The sequence below is a fragment of the Sorex araneus genome, chromosome 3, assembly GCF_027595985.1.
Source record: "Sorex araneus isolate mSorAra2 chromosome 3, mSorAra2.pri, whole genome shotgun sequence".
NCBI lineage: Eukaryota > Metazoa > Chordata > Mammalia > Eulipotyphla > Soricidae > Sorex > Sorex araneus.
This window is the reverse complement of record NC_073304.1, coordinates 128,591,182-128,611,409: the sequence shown is the minus strand read 5'-3', so window position 1 is coordinate 128,611,409 and position 20,228 is coordinate 128,591,182. Positions and strand designations below refer to the sequence as shown.

General features: G+C 37.2%; 1 protein-coding gene across 3 annotated transcripts in view; it reads right to left on the bottom strand.

The window, feature by feature from the left end:
- PLCB1 (phospholipase C beta 1) overlaps positions 1 to 20,228 on the bottom strand; it is a 797,636-nt gene that overhangs the window by 282,183 nt on the left and 495,225 nt on the right. For all 3 annotated transcript variants that reach the window (XM_055133540.1, XM_055133538.1, XM_055133539.1), the window contains one exon: positions 15,597 to 15,734. In XM_055133540.1, the coding sequence (XP_054989515.1) occupies positions 15,597 to 15,734 (138 nt within the window). The remainder of the gene's footprint in view (positions 1 to 15,596; positions 15,735 to 20,228) is intronic.

The window sequence follows — 20,228 nt, the reverse complement described above, 5'->3', positions numbered from 1 at the left end:
TTATCTTTACTCTCAATAAACTATGTCTCATGTCCAGTACCCAGTTTTTGGCATGCCTAGACAAATCCACAATCACTTGATACCATTCACACCACAGAACTTACACCTGCCATGGCTGCATCAATTCTACTGTTTTATTGGATACTATTAGATTGATATCTTATTTCTCTTCCCTTAACTGACTGTCTTTCTCAATAAATGCAATTATAAGCAAGCAAAAAACCCCAAACAGACAAAACACTTCTGATCAGCCTTACATCCAATTTTTTTTCATGAGTTGTCTCTTACCCATGTCTTTTCGGCTTCACATTCAAAACACACACACACACACACACCTAGATTCTATTGCTCACTACCTCTCCCCCAAACATTCTATTCTATCCATCCTCTTTTCAGCTTCTGAACCTCTACAGAAGCTGTTTTTCAACAGCACTCATATCCATCTTGTTATGTTACACCAAATCAGTCATTGCTCTAAATAATGGAACAATGAAGATAGGTGCTATTGTGATAGGTCAAACTCTTGTGGCAACTATCCACCACTCCCCTGGGCTTTCTGTTTTTTTTTTTTTTAATTTTTTGTTTTGGGGGCACATCTGGCAGTGCTCAGGGCTTACTACCAGCTCTATGTTTGGAGATCACTCATGGTACACTCAGGGGACCATATGCGGTGTTGGGGATTAAGCCAGGGTCAGTAAGGCAGGTGCTCTATCTAATATAATATCTTTCCAGCCCCGTTTCTAAGCTTTCTGATTCTTTCTTCTTTATCATCTTTTTTTCTACCAGACTGGATTCGTGCCATTCCATCAGCGTGCTGCGTACATGTTTGCTTCAGCACCTGCTCTTCTCCACTGTAATGACTCAGTCCATTACCTTCAAAGTTCTCTGAAATGCCACCCTTTCATTGTGACCTTATCTGATCAGTGAATTTAATAGTATGAAACCCTCACACTCAGAACTTTCTATCCAACTTCCCTGCTTTATCCCTAGCACCCATTACATTCTTACTTATTACATTCATGTTCAGTCCACTCGGAATACTGTTTCACAAGGACAATATATTTTTTCCAGCAAATTCCTTAAATTTTTTATTATTTTTGTTTGGGGGTAATTTAATAAAATAATTTGTTAAATTATTTTACCTTTCAGTACTCAGGTCTTACTCCTGGTTTTTCACCCAGGGATCACTCCTGGGTAGTGCTTAGGGGATAATATTGGATGCCTGTGTTAGACCCTAGGTCAGCTGCATGAAAGAAGGTACAAAAACCCAATGTAATATCTTCTTGGTTCGAAGGACAGAATTTTTATCTTATCCATTTAATTTAAAAATGATCAAGTACTCAAAATCATACCTATGATACAATAGATAACAAATATTTATTAATGAATCAATCACTGTATCACTGTTTCACTGTCATCCCATTGTTCATTGATTTATTGAGTGGGCCCGGTAATGTCTCCATTTGTCTCAGCCCTGAGATTTTAGCAGCCTCTCCTTACTCATCTTTACCAATGATTGGAGGCTCTTTCAGGGTCAGGGGAATGAGACTGTCATTGTTACTGTATTTGACATGTAAAATATGCCATGGGGAGCTTGCCAGGCTCTGAATGAATCAATAATATTATTTATTATATACTTATTGGGATAATCAGTGACACCATTTGAAAAACACTTTTGCTTTATTCTAAGGAGAAGTTAATTCACTAGGCACATTTAATGCATTGAGAGCAAAAAAACAGCAACTGATATTTAAGGCAGGTAGATGAGACAGTTCAATTTGCCAGTCTCAAAGGCTGTCAGCTATCTTTCCCTCATAAATAAGGAGGCAATTATTTTTAGATCTTATCTTCAGAAAATAAAACTTTTATGTTTTGTTTTTTTTTACAATCTGTGTGGCTTCTTCAAGGCAAGGCATAGAGATGACAGAGTCACAGCTTACAAAGATGCCAGGCTCAGAAGGCACACATGGCAGAGGAACAAGAGAGAGGCACCCTGCTTCTGGTTAAGGATGGATGGAAGGAAAGGTTTTGTTGACTTCCGGTCCTGAGAAGGAGCTGGTACCAAATGGAGTGCACAGTCTGAACTCTCCATCACAGTCATCTCTGTGTGTGGAGTGAAATGTATATGTTAACTTAAAATAGACAGCTAGACAACAGAGGATCTAGGACCCTCTCGTCACAACCATTAAAATAGCAATGCTGGTTCTCATTTAGGTGTAAGGAGCCTGACATCCAAGTTGCTTCTCCCTCTCCTCTCCCTCCTCTCTCCCTTATTATGAATGTCTCTCTTTTTGACTTCTGAACTTTTAAACTTTTATGTGGATATTCCAGATGGGTGGCATTTTCACAGTTTAAAAGTTAAGATATGCATCCTTCATTTGCTCCACATTTATCCAAAACTCAAGTGCAGAACGTGGGGTGAATCTCATTTTCCAACAAAGGACACCCACGTGCAAAATTTTAAGACTCATTGTGAAATGCATTGGCACAGTAGGAACTTAGCCCTTACTTCTGATTGGGGGGAGCATATTTTCAGATGACATAAGCATGCTTTGTTATCATGAAAAGATCAGGGATGGTCTCAAAACACCATTGCTAATAGAGCTAATTTTTCACATTTATAAACATCAATATTTGGGGTTATATTTTATTCCCAAAGAGATTATGCTATATTTTCCATAATGTCTGAAAATATATTGATTGAAACAACATATGATATAGTTTAAAATTTATATCTGTTTATGTGCTGCCAGAAATCAATTTCAAAACCTCATTCTTATGAGTCCCTTTATAAATAGTTTTGTTCATAGAAAAGTTAAAAAGAAAGTCATTGCTTATGATCCAAAATTAGTCCTAAATTTAAAAAAGCAAAGGAGAAAACCTTTTTAGTGTATATGTTCTCCCTGTCACTGTAGCACTGTCATCTCCCGTTGTTCATCAATTTGCTCAAGCGGGCACCAGTAACACCTTCATTGTGAGACTTGTTGTTCCTGTTTTTGGCATATGGAATACACCACAGGTGGCTTGCCAGGCTCTGACTTGCGGGCAAGATACTATGGGTACCTTGCCTGGCTCTCCGATAGGGACAGAGGAATCGAACTTGGGTTGGCCATGTGCAAGTCAAACGCCCTATTTGCTGTGCTATTGCTCTGGGGGGTAAATGTTAGTGTTATAAAATTCTTATTATGAAGTACATGTTGCAACTTAAAAATATAGATAAGACTTTTATGTTTTTAAGTCAGTTTTAAATATGCAAATATTAATTTGAAAGAATGTTCAAGAAAATTCCCAAGGTTTTGAGAAATCAGTATGTTTATCAGTATGTTTATCCCCTTTACTGGTCTTTTTTTCCTCTCCCATTTTTATTTTGTAGACTATGATATTTGTTTGTTCCTTTAAAAAGGCTTCCTATTTGTGGCATCATTTTTCATTTCCTTAGCTTCAAAGGTCTCTGCTATTTGGTCAATTGAGGCTGTTTTTCATTTTCTCATGAAAGTGTATAATAGCAAGGTTAGGATAAGGTGAGCATGATATACCTCTGAGTGGGGACATTGTGAGGTATGGGAATGATTCACACAATGGAAGCCAGGAAGTTAATACTCCTTTTGTTCTCTTTGAGAAGCTCGGCTAATTATGGAGACAGCTGTGCTAAAAGAAGGGGCCTTGGGCAACCAGTCAAGGAGGCCTCAGTTTCTTAAAAGGAGTTGTTCCCCAAATGAAAATGCAGTGCATAATGACTTGAGACCTCAGGGTTTGGTGCTATAGGGTAGAATGAAGATAAGAATCTTGTTTTGCATAAAGAAATATAGGAAAACATGTATTCATGAAAGCATTAAAATGAAAATTTTACAGGCAGAAAGAATCACAGGGTAGGTAGGAAAAGGAAGCAGAATGATGCATAGGTCCAAGTGGTGAATTACCAGTGCCCAAAGGCAATGGCTTTGCTTGTTGTAGTCATTGATCAATGCTCAATGAGCTTCTTGGTACATATTAGGCCTTCAATAAATATTTGTTGGTTAAATAAATGAATAAATGATATACATGGGAAGCCCCATTTTATCAGTGATAAACAATAAAAAGAACTTTAAGCACAATCAGCTTTAAAATTGTAAAACATTGTTCTCAAGGGGACTAGAGTGGTAATGCAGCCAGTAGGGCACTTGCTTTGCACTTGAATGTTCAATATCAGCCACTCCATATAGTCCCTAGGCACCCTATCAGGAATAATCCCTGAGCATACAGCTAGAAGTTAACACAGAACACCATCAGGTATGGACCAAAAATTTTTTTAAATTATTCTTTCATTAATGGACTTATAGAATTGGAAAGAAAAGAAAGAATCCCAAGAAAATATTAGGTGTCTAAATTTATCAAGAACTTGAATAAAATGGTGGGGAGAAGAAGGAGGAAGAAAGAAAGTGAAGTTAGTTAGGAAATTCAGAGAGCTTGCAAATCATTTTGGAGTGGAACAAGCATCTGGCACAGAACTTAAGAAAAAAGTTCTAGTAAATCCAAGATCACACCCTCCAAATGCATGAATTAGATTCTCTGACACTTTAAGCTGAAGAGGCACAAACATCCCCTAAAAATACCTAAAATTACAGTCATTATAGGTTGATGTTCTGTACACAATATTTTTGGAAAGCTCAAATTCTATGAGAAGTATTTCAAGATATGTATTTCAACCAAAGGACTCTCTACTAAATAGGTGAATAGATGAATTACCATTTAAGAATAAAGTGATTCAGTTTGGGAAATTGACATTATCTATCTAAACCTAGCAATGAATATCTGTGACCAAAACTTACATGTCTCACAGAAAGGGACATATTTTCAACAATGTTATTTGTAATAGCCATAATCTGAAACTATCTTAATATTCATAAATTATAAGATAGACAAATACACTACAGTAAATCTTTTAGTAAAGAGAATGAACACACAACAGACACAAGCAAGAAGAAACAGAAGAATTTTAAAATGTATTGAGTAATAGAAATCAAACTAAAAGGAAAATATAGTATGTTATTTCATTTATAACTATTGTAAAAATTGTTAAATATAGTTATATAATTAGAAATGTGTAGTGTGTTTTCTTGCACGAAGCTGACCCAAGTTCAATCTCTGGCATCCTAGATGGTCTCCTGAGCAATGCCAGGAGTAATTCCTGAGCGTAGAGCCAGGAGTAATCCCTGAGCATCACCTGATGTTACGCAAAAACCCAAAAACAGAGAGACTTATGCCTTTAGCAAAGCCCATCTTCGTTCAATCCCAGGCACAGCATCTCACTGACTTACTGCACAAACAAGGAACAAGGCTAGGATGTATGGGTGAGTCAATTTCCAGACACTAAGCAATTTCAAGGCATGAGAATCGAAGTAAGAAGCAGGCTGAAAATCATTTCAGTTTACTAAATATAAGCAGGGGAGTCTTCACCTTCCATTCCTTTGCATATCGGCATTCATTCTGTTTTGTGAATTATGTGATAGATTACATTCCTTGCCAAATGCTCTAGATGAAGGATGATCCTTTAAGAGTTAATGGATTCCTGACATTAGAAGGCAACAAACACCAGTATATGACAATACTGAAAACTGCATGTAGCAGGAGGACTTTGCTTTTCATCCTATGGAAATGCTGTTTAGACTGCGGGAATGCTGAATAACTAGAGTGAGTAATATACAAAACTCTTAAGTCTTTAAGTAATCCCTACCCTCATCCAAACACCCAATAGCTCAAACCAAAACAATATATTGGAAAGGGGTGCTAAACTTAGGCATGCAAAAAAAAAAAGAACTTATTTTCAAACACTGTAAATAATGAAAATTCTGCATTCATCTGATAAATCAGTTAAACATGCTTAAAATTGTACTATTTTGGGTTTAATAAAATTAATTTACCTTTTGTTGTCCATGTAATTATATCAGTCAGATCTTTAATAAATTTAACCAAATAAGTGCTACAAATATTTTAGGATTCAAATAATCTTCACTGAAGCACAGATTATTTCCCTCCTTTATAATTGAGAAAGGAGGAATAATCAGCTAAGTGCTCACATACACCACTCACCAGCATCTCTACATGAATGTTGGGTCCACACTCACTCCTGTCTTAAGCCTCGCCCTTTTATTCTTAAATAGGATAAGAACCATAAATATTTTTGCTTTTTCTTTTCTTTTTGGGTCACCCTGGCAATGCACAGGGATTATTCCTGGCTCATACACTCAGGATTATTCCTGGTTCGGGGGACCATATGGGATGCTGGGCATTGAACCCTGGTCAGCCGCAAGCAAGGAAGCAAGGCAAACACCCTACCCTCTGTACTATCACTCCAGCCTCTTGTTTGTTTTGTCGCCAAACAAGTTTTGTCGCCAAACATCTGGTGGTGCTCAGGTCTAATTACTGTGTGTGTGTTTTTTTTTTTAAGGGTCACAAACAACAATGCTTAGGGATTGGTGACTTCTGGCTTTTCCCTCAAGAATTACTCCTGGCAGTTCTCTGGGAACCATATGGAGTGTAAGAAATTGAATCTGGGTTGGTCTTGTGCAAGCCAAGTGCCCTACCCACTGTACTATTGCTCCAACCTTTTATTCCTCATTTTGTGCTTAGGAATCATTCCCAGCAGTGCTTGGGGGACCATCTGTGATGCTAGGAACTAGAATCTGGGTTCAATAAACATTTTAATAAGGTCATATATAATTTGCACTTTATAGTGGCCTACAGAGTTTGTCTTACAGCTGTTTAGCTGTGACTAGGGACAAAAAGCCATGGCAATATACAAATTAATGAGACTGTGGTGTTTCAACAAAACTCATTTATAGAAACAAGTAGTATGTCAGACTTGGCCCTCAGGTTGTACTATGGAGCACTGCTCTGTCCTGCTGCATTTGCCTACTCAAGGTCACAGGCTAACAATTCTCTAGTTTTCCACAGTACATTGCTTTCTCTCTTGAACAATGTTTCTCACCGTATTCTTACTGTGGTCTTCTTCTAAATCTCTCCTTCCAGGTTCTCTGTTCCACTGGTTTATTCCCTAATCTTACTGCCCCCATCGATGTCATTTTTACCTATAGACCCTTTGAATTATTCTGGGTGCCCACATAGCACCTATGGTCCCAGGCTGAGAAATGCTACATGAGAGAATCACCCCCCATAATATACATGCTTGTTTCTCTCTTTTTAAAACAAGACTCTAGATCTCACTTTCTTTTGCCACCCATCCTCTTCTCTCCTCTCACATCTAATCTTACCCAAAGATCAAGTTTAGGGGCCAGAGAGATATACAGCAGGTAGGGCACCTGCATTGCATGTGGCCAACCTGTGTTTGATCCTTTGTGTCACATAGGGTCCCCCAAGCCTTCCAGAAATGATCTCTGACCACAGGTTCAGGAGTAAGCCCTGAGCAAAGCAGGGCTAACCCCAACACAAGACAAACAATTAAAAAGTCAAGGTGTTTCCAAATTGACTTTTGGACTCTACCACTCTACAAAAGCTACTCCAATGAAGATAATCCATGATCTCTCTATCTTTTTGTAATTTTTCATTAAATGAACACATCGTGATTTACAAAGTTATTCACAATTGAGATTTAGGCATACTATGTTCTAGTACATGCCCACCACCAGCATAAACTTTTCTGCACTATTGTTCTCAGGTTACCTCTACCCACCTCTAAGCTCCTAGGCTGCCTCCTCGATAGGAACATTTTAAAACTTGGTTGATGTGATTTGGACCTTCTGCTTTCAATGTTGTTAAGTTTGTCGTTCAATATATAGCTATACCACTACTCTATGCCAATGACATACTAGAGGCCCTTAATCTCTGCTCCCTGTTACTTTCTACCCACTTATTGCTAACCTCTCTGTCTCTTTTCTTCTCTGTCATTCTCCTTCCTACATTCTGGGGTCAAAAGTGATCAAGTCATCACCCTAGTTAATACCTTGAATTTTCTTGTCCAGTTATCCTATATGCTTTGGATAAGTGAGATCAACCTGTGTCTACCACTTATTCTTCTGATCCCTATATCTTTAAACCCAATAACTAAGTTTGGTTTTCTACTTACACAAATTATTAATTACAATTTGAATTGTTGACTATGTTGAGCACTTTATTCTTCAAACACTTTCTTTGATGTGTTGGCTTCCAAGGACACACACTTGCTTCACTGCCACCTCAATGACATCTCTTTGCCTTCCTTTCCTTATTACTTTAATCTCAATTTCCTCATATTGGAATACCAATGACTTAGGCCACAGATAATTCTTTATCTATAGTTATTTCCTGGCTGACCTCATCCAGTCTCATTAAATACTATATATTATTGAATGTCTTCAAACTTGATATATTATATTTGGCAGTGAAATCCAACTTTACATATCTATAAATGCCTACTCAGCAAACCCACGGTGGTGTCTATTAATAATCTCAAACTGATTGTAATGAAAACTGAACTCTTGTTATATGCCCGTAATCACATTCCATTTAAAATTTTCCCTATGAAGTAAGTGCTATTTATATCCTTCCTGTTTCTTAGGACAAAAATCTGGCATTCTTGATTCTTCTCTTTCTCTCACATGATTTACTAAATTCAATTCTTTCCTAACTCATATCTTGTTTTCCTTATTGTCTCTTTTCATGTTGTCTAGACTAAAAAGGTTAAGTCAGTTCATGTGTGTCCTCTCTTGAACATCTTCCAGAGATTTCCATTCCTCTCACAACAGAAGACAAATTTCTTACAAAGTCTACACTACGATAAATACATTTCAGTTGCTCCACAAGTATCTTTTAATTATGCTCACTTTGTTTCACCACACTAGTCCTCATTGGTCCTAAAATATATCAAAAATTTCCCAGCCTCAGAGATCTTGTACTTGTTAAACCCACTTGCGATATTCATTCTTCAGATGTCCAATGGGCTTGATCCCTCACTTCCAAGTTTTCCCTTAGGTCTCATCTTTTCAGAAATAACTGAATTAATGACCCTACTCAATGATACTTCTTTAGCACTTTGTATCTCTTCTTTCCTCTCAATAACATTAGTCTTCTAATATGTGGCATGCTTTATTATTTATTTCCCTATGGACTGGAGTGATTGCACAGCGGGCAGGGTGTTTGCCTTGCATGTGGCCGACCCAGGTTTGATTCCTCTGTCCCTCTCGGAGAGCCCAGCAAGCTACTAAGAGTATCCTGCCCACATGGCAGAGCCTGGCAAGCTACCCGTGGCATGTTCGATATGCCAAAAACAGTAACAAGTCTCACCATGGAGACATTACTGGTGCCTGCTTGAGCAAATTGATGAGCAACAGGACGACAGTGTGGTACTATATCTTCTCAAAGATATTGCATCTATCAGCCACCTGACTGGGTAGGTATCTTCTATCTGTTTTGTTCTATATCTTCTCGAATATATTACATCTATGAACCACCTGACTGGGTAGGTATCTTCTATCTGTTTTCTACCATGTATTATTCTCATCATTTGAAACCAAAATTGGCACATCGCTGAGGACTTAATAAAATTATGTTGAATAAATAATGAGCAAATGAAGCCAAGCAGTTCATTTCATGAATGAAGAATGTGCCCAATTGTTGAAGGGCCTAAAAGTTCATATCCATTTGGCAAGAGAGTGCAACAGAGACTTCAGATTTATGTAATTTATGAAATCCTTCTTCAGTTCTAACTCTCCTTGACCTCATGTCTCAGGACTCAGATTATCAGGAAAAAGAAGTACTCACTGAGTTTCTTCTCACAAAAAGTAAAAGAATGAAGTTATTTGACTTGATGGTGGAAATAGTTCATTTATAGAAGACTCCTATTTTCTGCAGCAAGCAAATAGCCCTGATTTGTGCATCAATAATTATTTTCTCAATTTTTTGGTTTGCATTTGTACCCATAGTGTTATAAGGTTACCTTGAAGAAAACTGTATAATGTTTGTGAAATTTTTGATTTTCAATTTTTACTACATAAGGACAGTTTGTCTTCTCTGTGTTTTAATTTTCAAGATACACCAAGGCATCTCAAAGGTTTTCTTTGATATTATTTGATCTTTCCTCTTGTAGGACAAAAAAGTTCTGGTTAAGTACGTGATCACTGGGTAAAGAACAGTAGACACTATAAAACAATTTTTGTTTTGTTTTAATTTGCACATTAGCTATTAAGAAGATACCTGTCTCTCTGTTCCTTTAAATGTCATGGTAATTTCTTTTAAGTACCCAGAGGATTTCAGGAATGGTTTAGCAGCGGGAGAGTGAATAATCATGTGGGGAAAGGGTGCTTACTCTGTAACACATAATAGTATGTGTTTTCCTACTATTCTCAGTAGTTGAAACTTCAGGTTTTATTTATAAGAATTTTTGCCTTAATCTGAATCTCAACCAAACAGCTGCCAAATGGAAGCCCCAAGTCCTATTTAGCCCACAGCTGTGTTTGGTTTGACTCGAGATTTTAAAACAGCTGTTGCCAATATTTAACATGTTATTTGGATTTTCCAGCTCCCACTGGGAGAAAAATCCCAAATTTGGCAGCAATGACTACATGTCTCTAAGAAGAGGTTGTCAAGGCATGATGCTAAGATCAGCAATGTTGGCATCCCATTGGCATGGGCTTCAACCAGAACTGTAATGGGGTTCATGAAGTCCAACTGTCTCTTTTTAACAGGCCTCCTCTAGACGTTGTTACTGAGAAACACCAAAGCTTTAGGATCACTTCCCCAAGGTACCAGTAGCAAACAGTAGATTGTGAGTAGCAGTGACGCTATTTGGAAAGCATATGTGCTCCTCCAATGACAAAATCCCCCCTTTCTTTTCTGATATACTGTCCTACACTGCAGTTACAGAACTGCTTAGTTTTGTAGAGCTTCTGATCTATCACCTTTAAGTTGGCCTCTGCTTTATTGGGGTATATCTTTGAGACTCTGTCTGCTCCAGAAGAGAACTGATGAATGAACATAGGGTGAAGGAGGAAGTAGATCACTATCCCTCACTGGGGTGCAAGGGGATATCAATTTGTCACTGACTGGAACAAGTTCTTGCAAGCAAAGCCTCTTCTAGATTGTAGAAATTACAGGGAAAATGTATGTTGAGTTCTCCCTAAACTGAAAATCAAGTAAGTGAGGTGTGTAGACTGTACTTGAGGTAACAGTCCAGGTTCAACATTCAGGCCCAGGATGTGTTGTGGGATGGACAGAGATAGGGTTAAGATTACAGAACCCTGGAGGTTAAGAAACAATCATTATGGAGACTAGAGATTGGCATCATGGGTGATTTTCAAGAAACATTCCTGAAGAGAACTGGAAAATAGTTTGGTAATTTGGAGAATCTTTCCAAGGAGGAGTCTTAGTAAAGTCTTAACTCTATTCTTTATTTGGAGATTGTAATGGAGGGCTGTACTGCTCATGTAGGTCAGGATTAAACCATTGTAGTTTCCTTCACTGATACTTTCAACCTTGCCATGAGCCATGTACTGTAATGGAATGTTGCTGGAAATTAAGGGTAGGAGAGTAAAGGTTTTGCTGACAACATTAAGCTCTTCCTTGAGACTCCTAAGACAGGTCAAGGCATCCCATGCAGAGGAACTGCAGTCCAAGAATTCCAAGAGGAGAAATGTGAATGTGTCCATTGGTTCTTGGGATCAGAATCAGGGAAGAAAGATTCAAAGGGCAAATGTGAAAAACAACAAAAAGAACAACAGCAATTTATTTCCCTGGCACAATAAAGGAAGATGCCCAGCAGTAATCAGGGCAAGTTAATCTTTGTACAACCAAGGGACTATCAATTCATGATGGTATAGTGCTCATAATAAAATATACAGTCATTGTTTAGTTGCAAGAAATACCACACTTTCAGTCCCATGATTGAGGAAAAAAATTAAAGGCAGATTTAACTTTGTAAGTTCTGCTTACAAAAGGAGTCATATCTCTCCAAGAATAAATTAGAAATTGAATTTCAAGTGATTGGGTGAAAGAAAAAAGCATGAAAATATTAAATAAAATGTTTAGAAATGATTGTTTTATTAAAACATTTGAACTGACCTAAGAGAGTTCTCAGAAGTCTGTTCTGGTTAGATTGAGCAATTTCAGATCTTTGCTTTATCTAAGCATCTTATGAAAGAGTGATCATCCACCCTTACTCTTCTCCTCTTATTTTTCCACATAGTGGTTCAACTGATAGGCTTACTTAATTATTTGTTTCCTTCAAAATTTTCACTCTGAGCATTCCTGAAAGTTTTACCCCTAACCTTGTAATTGTGGCTAGCTCAGAGAAGGTTCCCAAGAAAGTGTGCTGAATGATCAAAACTTGTACCCAGTGATAAAATACTACTTAGGCTTAACAGTGCTGGGGCTACATCAAGGTACTCCTGAAAATCCACATCTGGAAGTGCTAAGTGCCTATGTGATGCCAGGGATTGGAGTTAGAGGGTCTGTGCATGCCACACATGTTCTCTAGGCTTTTGAGCTCTCTCGCTGCTGGCTAATGGTGACTTCTTAAATTATGATTGTATTTGGGAAAGATGGATACTTAAAAAGTTTTCCAGATATTTAGCTTTTTATCTGTATTGAGCTACCCATCCAACCTGTATCAATATATTTCAAAATGAAGTCTAAACAATTCAAAAGGTTATCAACAGGACAGCAAAGTGATAACAACTACCAAATACAACACTGTCACCAATATTTTTCATTGAACTGAAGTCTCTCTAAACATATCTGATAGTGTAGAAGCAAATGGGTTCCTCTTCTCTTAAAGAGAGAAAATTGTTCGTAATGCATATTGGAGAGTAGTTTCTGAGGCCTCTGAATAGTGGGCAGTTTTTCCATCCCATTGGAAAAATATATGAATGTCGAACATCAATTTCTATTACAATGACTAACAAATCAGTGGTGAGATAAGTTAATGTAATGTAGCTCAGAAAACAATCTCAGTTCCAAGCATTAAAGACTGTTAGATTAGGACCAGAGAAACAGTACAGCAGGTAGGGTGCTTCACTTGCACAAGGCCAAATCAGGTTAAATCCCTGGCATACCATGTAATCCTTCGAGCTCTATCAGTCATGATCCCTGCGTGCAGAGAGGAATAAACCTTTAGCATCACTGGGTGTGGCCCCTAAAGCAACAAATAAAAAATAGACAGCAATATATATCACTGTCACTGTATCACTGTCATCCTGTTGCTCATTGATTTCTCGAGCAGGCACCAGTAATGTCTCCATTGTGAGACTTGTTGCTACTGTTTTTGATATTTTCAGCCAAAACTGTTTTAGCCACAGGTAGCTTGCCAGGCTCTGCTGTGTGGGTGAGATACTCTCGGTAGCTTGCCGGGCTCTCCGAGAAGGGTGGAGGAATCCAACCCAGGTCGGCCGCGTGCAAGGCAAACACCTTACTACTGTACTATAGCTCCAGCCCAGCAATATATATATTAATGTATATAATATATACATTCTCCCTCTCCCCAGGGAATATATATATTAATGTATATTATATATAATATAATATACATCAATATATATTAATTAATATATATTAATATATATTAATTAATATATATTATATTATATATAATATACATTAATATATATATATTCCCTGGGGAGAGGGAGTTTGGTACACTTGTCATGAGTGTAGTGTTGGAATTATGCATAAGAAGCCATTATTAATATTAATGTAAACCAAAACTTCTCAATCAATATCAAAAACTAAAATTTTCTTAGATTAGAGTGCCCCAACATTGAACACTAGACATGATGTGGCCTCAGATTACATACTTTGTGACCTGAGATGGAAGAGATTCTATCAGAGAACAGATATGAAATGTAAGCTTCAATGATTAGGTTAATCATTTTATGAAAATATTTCTGAAAAACAGTTTAAAAGCTGTGGTCTTGTATTAGGATATTACCCAACACAGCAAGGCATCAGAATTCTTTTCCACTTATGGCTCCCTTTTGTTTGATAAATGCAACATAGGTGAGCATTGCCAGAATCACTGTATCACTGTGTCACTGTTATCCCATTGTTCATCGATTTGCTCGAGTGGGCACCAGTAGCTCTCTATTCATCCTAGCCCTGAGATTTTAGCAGCCTCTCCTTACTTGTATTTCCCAATGATTGGAGGCTTTTTCTGGGTCAAGGGAATGATACCTTTTATTGTTACTGTATTTATTATATTGAATACGCCACAGGGAGCTTGCCAGGCTCTTCCATGGGAGTGGGATACTCTCGGTAGCTTGCAGGGATCTTTGAGAGGGACGGAGAATGTATTTCAGCAAATACAAGCAGGTTTGCTAAAACCAAACACATGTGTGTTGCTTTAGGCAGATCAGTGGGCTAGACTATAAGTGTTTGTGTGGCTGCAAAACAGCCTCGTGCTTCTAGGAGCTTTGTTTTATATAGTCTCTGGATCTTGGCCATGGATGGGATTACATGGCGCCCGGGGCAGTTTCAGGGTGTGACTGCCAAAGCACTGGAAAACGATGGGTCTGGGTGCAGAAGGCCCAGTCCTGATCCAAGCAGGCTTGGAGATACCTTAGAATAATTAGCTATTTGATTTTGAATTAATAAGCTTTTGAAAGGTCAAGTACCTAGTATATTATCAACTCCTTAATGGAAATTCATGTCTCATTTATCTTTCTAATATAGATCTGAATAAAAATGTTTATTATCATTTAAATTATATATCTACCTGTTTTTCATTTTGAAGCTTCATGATCTTGTAGTAAATACATGGGAATTTTATGGGTAGAAATAAAGAAGGTGAGAAGTTGGGAAGGAGATGGGCTGGAAATCCTCCAAGGTATGGCCAAGAAGAATAAACTGGAAGAATATTTACTTTTATTTTCATTTGGGGGGATTTGGGAACTATATTCCAGTTGTGTCAGGACTTCATCCTGTGGGTTGTCAGGGAACCATGCACAGTATCAAAGATTAAACCTGGGGCTCCTCACATGCAAAACAATCCCCTTACCCTCTGTACTATCTCTCCAGACCCTAAGCTGAGATTTTATCTATATTTTCCTTTACAAGGAAATTATAACAAATGCCTTATTCCTAATGCAACACCCTCCACAATTTTAAGCAGATGATATTGCTTAAAAGTGTTTGAGTTAACATTTGTAGTTGGCAGATACATTTATGAATAAGATTTAAGTACTCATCAAATGCAATAAAAACTCAGTCTTTCAAATAGAGGAGGAAGACAAGAAGAGGAGCAAAGGAAGTAACAAGGGCAATAAGGATGGGGGCCTCCGGTATACAGGTGATTTGAGAAACTGGTATTGCCATATATATAAAACACAGACTCAATAACAGAGTAATCATTAAACCTAAACTCCAACCAAGGAACTTGAAAATGTGCCTGGCAAGGTGGCAGGTAGAGGGGTAGTGAGAAGGCATGGAAGAGAGCATAGGAACTAAGGTGGGAGGGAGATAACCCTGGTGGTGGGATTGGTGTTGGAATATTATATGCCTAAGACTGGTCTATCAATAACTTTGTAAATCACAGCTCTTGTAGTTTTAAAAATGCAGTCTTTCCTATACATTATACAATATTACAAAGATTCAAATCGAGGTTGACAAGTTTCAGAAGTTTCAATCCACTATACCTTGGCCACTTCCTCTTGGAAAGCCACCAGGTTCAAATGGGAGATGTTCACCAAGTCAGGTCCATACACCACTGTTATCATGCGGTGTTCCAGCCGCCCGATGTTCCCGACATCCAAAAGTTCCCGTAATTTGGGATCCTGAATAAGAAATTTGGGGGAAAATAAAAATTTAGTCTATAATGAAAAATTTAAGCATGGTAGCAAAATCTCAAAAGAATTAGGGTGTGAATCATCTTGAAAACAAAATTGCTTTTAGTTCTCACTAGAAAATTGCACGCACTGAAATACTTGGCCTTACAATAACCCCAAGAAGTGAAATAACTTGCCCAAATGAGGTGCAGAATATGTGTTTTCTTTATGTGGTTCTAATGGCATGTAGTTAATTCAAATAAGTCAATGATAAAGATTTTAATAAAACTTCTATGTGATATTTTTAAAAGCTTAGCTCATAAGAAAAGAAAGTATAATAATGTCTACTAGGTATAGTATGGGATGATGTTAATCAATTGTATGATATACAGTTATACATTGAAAATTTTTAGGGATCTAACGGAAAGTATGATAATAAAAATCAAAATTTTTATTACTGTATAATTAAATTATGCTAAGATCATAGATCTTAAACGTTATCACCATAAAATAAGAAATGTGGGTGGGCAGAGATAGTACAGTGGGTAGGCATGCAGCCCACCTGGGTTTGCTCTCGACATTCCATATGGACACCAGAGCCCTGCCAGGCATGAACCCTGGGTGTAGAACCAGGAGTAAGCCCTGAGTACAAGAGGTATGGTCTCAAATACCATGTCCTCCCCCCAAAAAAAGTAAATGGTAATTATTTGATATGTTGGAGATATAAGGTAACGTTAAGGTAAGTCATTATTTTATAGCATACATAAAAATAAAATCAAAACAATATTTACCATAGATTAGATTATATTTTATGTCATTTACATCTTAATAAAGCTGGAACAAATAACTTATGTTCCCCACAGAAGGGTAGGTGAGTTCTGCAGTCATTCAGTAACAAAGTTTTGTGTACCACAATTGTCCCTTCACTTCACTCAACAATTCTTTCATCACATATTTAAATTAAAATTCTCATATCTTTCCTTAAATATTTACCTTCATTAACATAATGAAGGTGATTCTCATAACATTGATGTCAGTGCCAAGTAGGACAGGTAGAATTTTTCTCAATATATGCATTCCTAATGAACATTACTTCAGGTGACTTCATAGACCTTCTCTCACATTGAGTACTAGTATAAAAAGATAAGCTGCTAAAGGTTGCAAAATGGTGACATCACCCATGAATATCTTAATTTCAATTCTAGCCTCAGAATATATGGAGATTTGAGGAAAGAAAAATTATAAAAGAGCATCCTATGAAGATGATGTCCTGGTGGGGAAAAGAGTTCAAAACTTTCTGAATTTAAAGAATAACAGAACTCAGTCAGTTCGATTGAATTAAAAGTTCTAGTTCAAAGACAGATTTAGATTTGATCCCAGGTTAGGTATTGAAAAAAATTACAGGTTCATTCAGAAAGTTAACACCAGATCTATCACTTCACAAATTTTCAACCAGTATGTGAAAAAGTCATAAACTTTTATTTTTATTTACTTAGAACATGATGAATTAGGCTGATTATTCGGATCTATTTTGAGTTTTTTATATATAGCATTCTTACAAAGATAGAGCAGATTTATAAAGCCAAGAAAGAAGAGAAATAAAATCTTTCAAGTTGAGCTGTTTGACTTGGTGCCATTAAATCTCTTTAGTTAATGAAACTTTCCCCTCTCCTTTGCTGCATGAAGGGGAACATTTTCAGGTAAGCTATGAAAAGAGAAATTCCCGTTTCAAAGCTGTGCCCAATATAACTGAAGCCTAAACTCTGCTAACAAGTTGAGTTCTTAGTGAGTACATCATGCTCTTAGAAAGATTAAATGCAATCACAAAACACCATTTTTTCTGACCTACAAAAGGAAAAAAATACAATGAAAATTTAATAAACAATAATAACAAAAGGGGAATTCTTAGTAGTCTGGAATTAATGAAAGATGAAAGGAGAATGTTCAGGAAGAATGAACTTCTTTGTGAAGACTAATTACTGAGAAATACCAGCTGCTGTGTAAAATGATTAACTGCATCATGGGTTTGAACACTTGTTGAGGCAAGGTCAGAAGGGGAAATAGATTTAATCAGTATGCAATTTTTTCATATGCTTAAAAAAGAAAAATAGTTCTCTGAAATCCACTGAAATTTATAAATCACAAATTATGTATCACTGATTAGAGTCCATAGTCCATCAATATTTTTCTTCTGTAATATTTAATGTAAAACTTATTTGGAAATAAAGACTCTGTATACTTTGGGCACATTTATGTCACCATTAAGCTTTATTTTTCTCCCCCAAGAATCTTATTTTCTCTCCCAATTTTCATGCCCAATTCTCATGTCCATACCAAACACTTCAGCCTGCTTATTTTTTTAATTTTTTAATTTTCTTTGCTTTTTGGATCACACCCGGAAATGCACAGGGGTTACTCCTGGATTTGCATTCAGGAATTACTCCTGGCGGTGCTCAGTGGACCATATGGGATGCTGGGAATTGAACCCGGGTTGGCCACGTGCAAGGCAAACACCCTACCTGCTGTGCTATTGCTCCAGCCCCGTCAACCTGCTTATTAAACAGGGACACCTTTCAGGATGACAGGCCTAGGTGTGGTTTCTCAGGGAGTTCACTTATGTTGGCCATAAAATACAGAAACTCAAAGCAAGTAGAGAATATCTAGAAGAATTATCTAGAAGAAAATATCTAGAAGAATATCAGTAAAAAATTCTGGAAAAAGGCGTTGGAGCCCCACTGTCTCCAGTGACATGCTTAGAGATAGTTATCAGGAATTTGTAATAAAGAAGACCAACTGTTTTTTGTCACATCTCAGTTTATAATTGCTTTTCCCAAATAGTTGTTTTTTTATATACATGCTGAAAATAAAACCCCACTAGTGTTTAAATAATTAGAACACAGTATTTATAATTGGTATCTGGAAAGTGGAGACATATAGTAGGCTGGCAAATAATAAGATGATTTCATCTCACTGTATCACTGTATCACTGTCATCCCATTGTTCATTGATTTGCTAGAGCGGGCACCAGTAACTTCTTCATTCGTCCCAGCCCTGAGATTTTATCAGCCTCTCCTTACTAGTCCTTCCCAATGGTGCTGCACTGGAGGCTCTTTCAGGGTCAGGGGAATGAGACCCATTATTGTTACTGTATTTGGCATATTGAATACACCACAGGGAGCTTGCCAGGCTCTGCTGTGCAGGAGGTATACTCTTGGTAGCTTGCTGGGCTCTCAGAGAGGGACAGAGAATCTTAAGGTAGGTAAATAATGATTCATTATATAATTTGTTCTGCAACTTGGATGGTTAACATGAGTATGATAAATAAAATCAAATCATTACTGAACATCAGCTGGAGGAACAATTATATTTGAGTATATTTTTGATAGAAATATTATTTTAAATAAATATTAACAGAAAAATCACTGACATTTTAGTAATGTCCTTTATTGATGATGAATCACAGTAAATTTTAAATTAAATTTTGATTTATTTTTTACTATTAATAATTTTTCTCTTCAACCTATTTCACTTTCATCAATGCCAAACATGGTTATGACAGAATTCTCTTTTTAAGACCTGAATTTTCTTTACTTGTATGATAAGGATTCTCATTTTAAGCACAGTTTTCCAAGTCAACATGGTGATTTCAAATATGATTTCTCAATATTCAGCATAATGATATGTGAAGGATACACTGAACTATATATTTGTACTATTAAATACCAAAAGTTGCCTTCAAGAGACTCTCAGTCTAATGAAAGGATGACAATCCTGGAAGTATAAACAGCAAAGGCACAAATTACAGGACAATACTATACCTAAAAGAAATATAATGGAAATATAGATCTTAAAAATGGATGTTATTGGAGTGTCTGTCTCAGTTTATATAAGGATATGAGTGACTGTATGACAAAAATCAAACACCAATAACAAAACTCAACAATTTTTTTTTTTTATTTTTAATTAGAGAATCACCGTGAGGGTACAGTTACAGATTTATACACTTTTGTGCTTATACTTCCCTCATACAAAGTTCGGGAACCCATCCCTTCACCAGTGCCCATTCTCCACCACCCGTAAACCCAGTGTCCCTCCCACCCTCCCCAATCCCATCTCCCCCCCACCCCACCCTGCCACTGTGGCAAGGCATTCCCTTCTGTTTTCTCTCTCTAATTAGCTGTTGTGGTTTGCAATAAAGGTGTTGAGTGGCCGCTGTGCTCAGTCTCTAGCCCTCATTCAGCCCGCAACTCCCTTCCCCCACATGGCCTTCGACTACAATGTAGTTGGTGATCGCTTCCTGAGTTGCCCTTTCCCCGGAACGTGAGGCCAGCGTCGAAGCCATGGGGTCAACCTCCTGGTACTTATTTCTACAGTTCTTGGGTGTTAAAACTCAACAATTTTTATAAAATCACTCCTCCCCATTGAAATCTACTAGGAATTTCATATCCGAGGGTTTTTCTTCTTTTAGTTGTTATTGTTTGTTTTTAGGTAATGCCTAGCAAA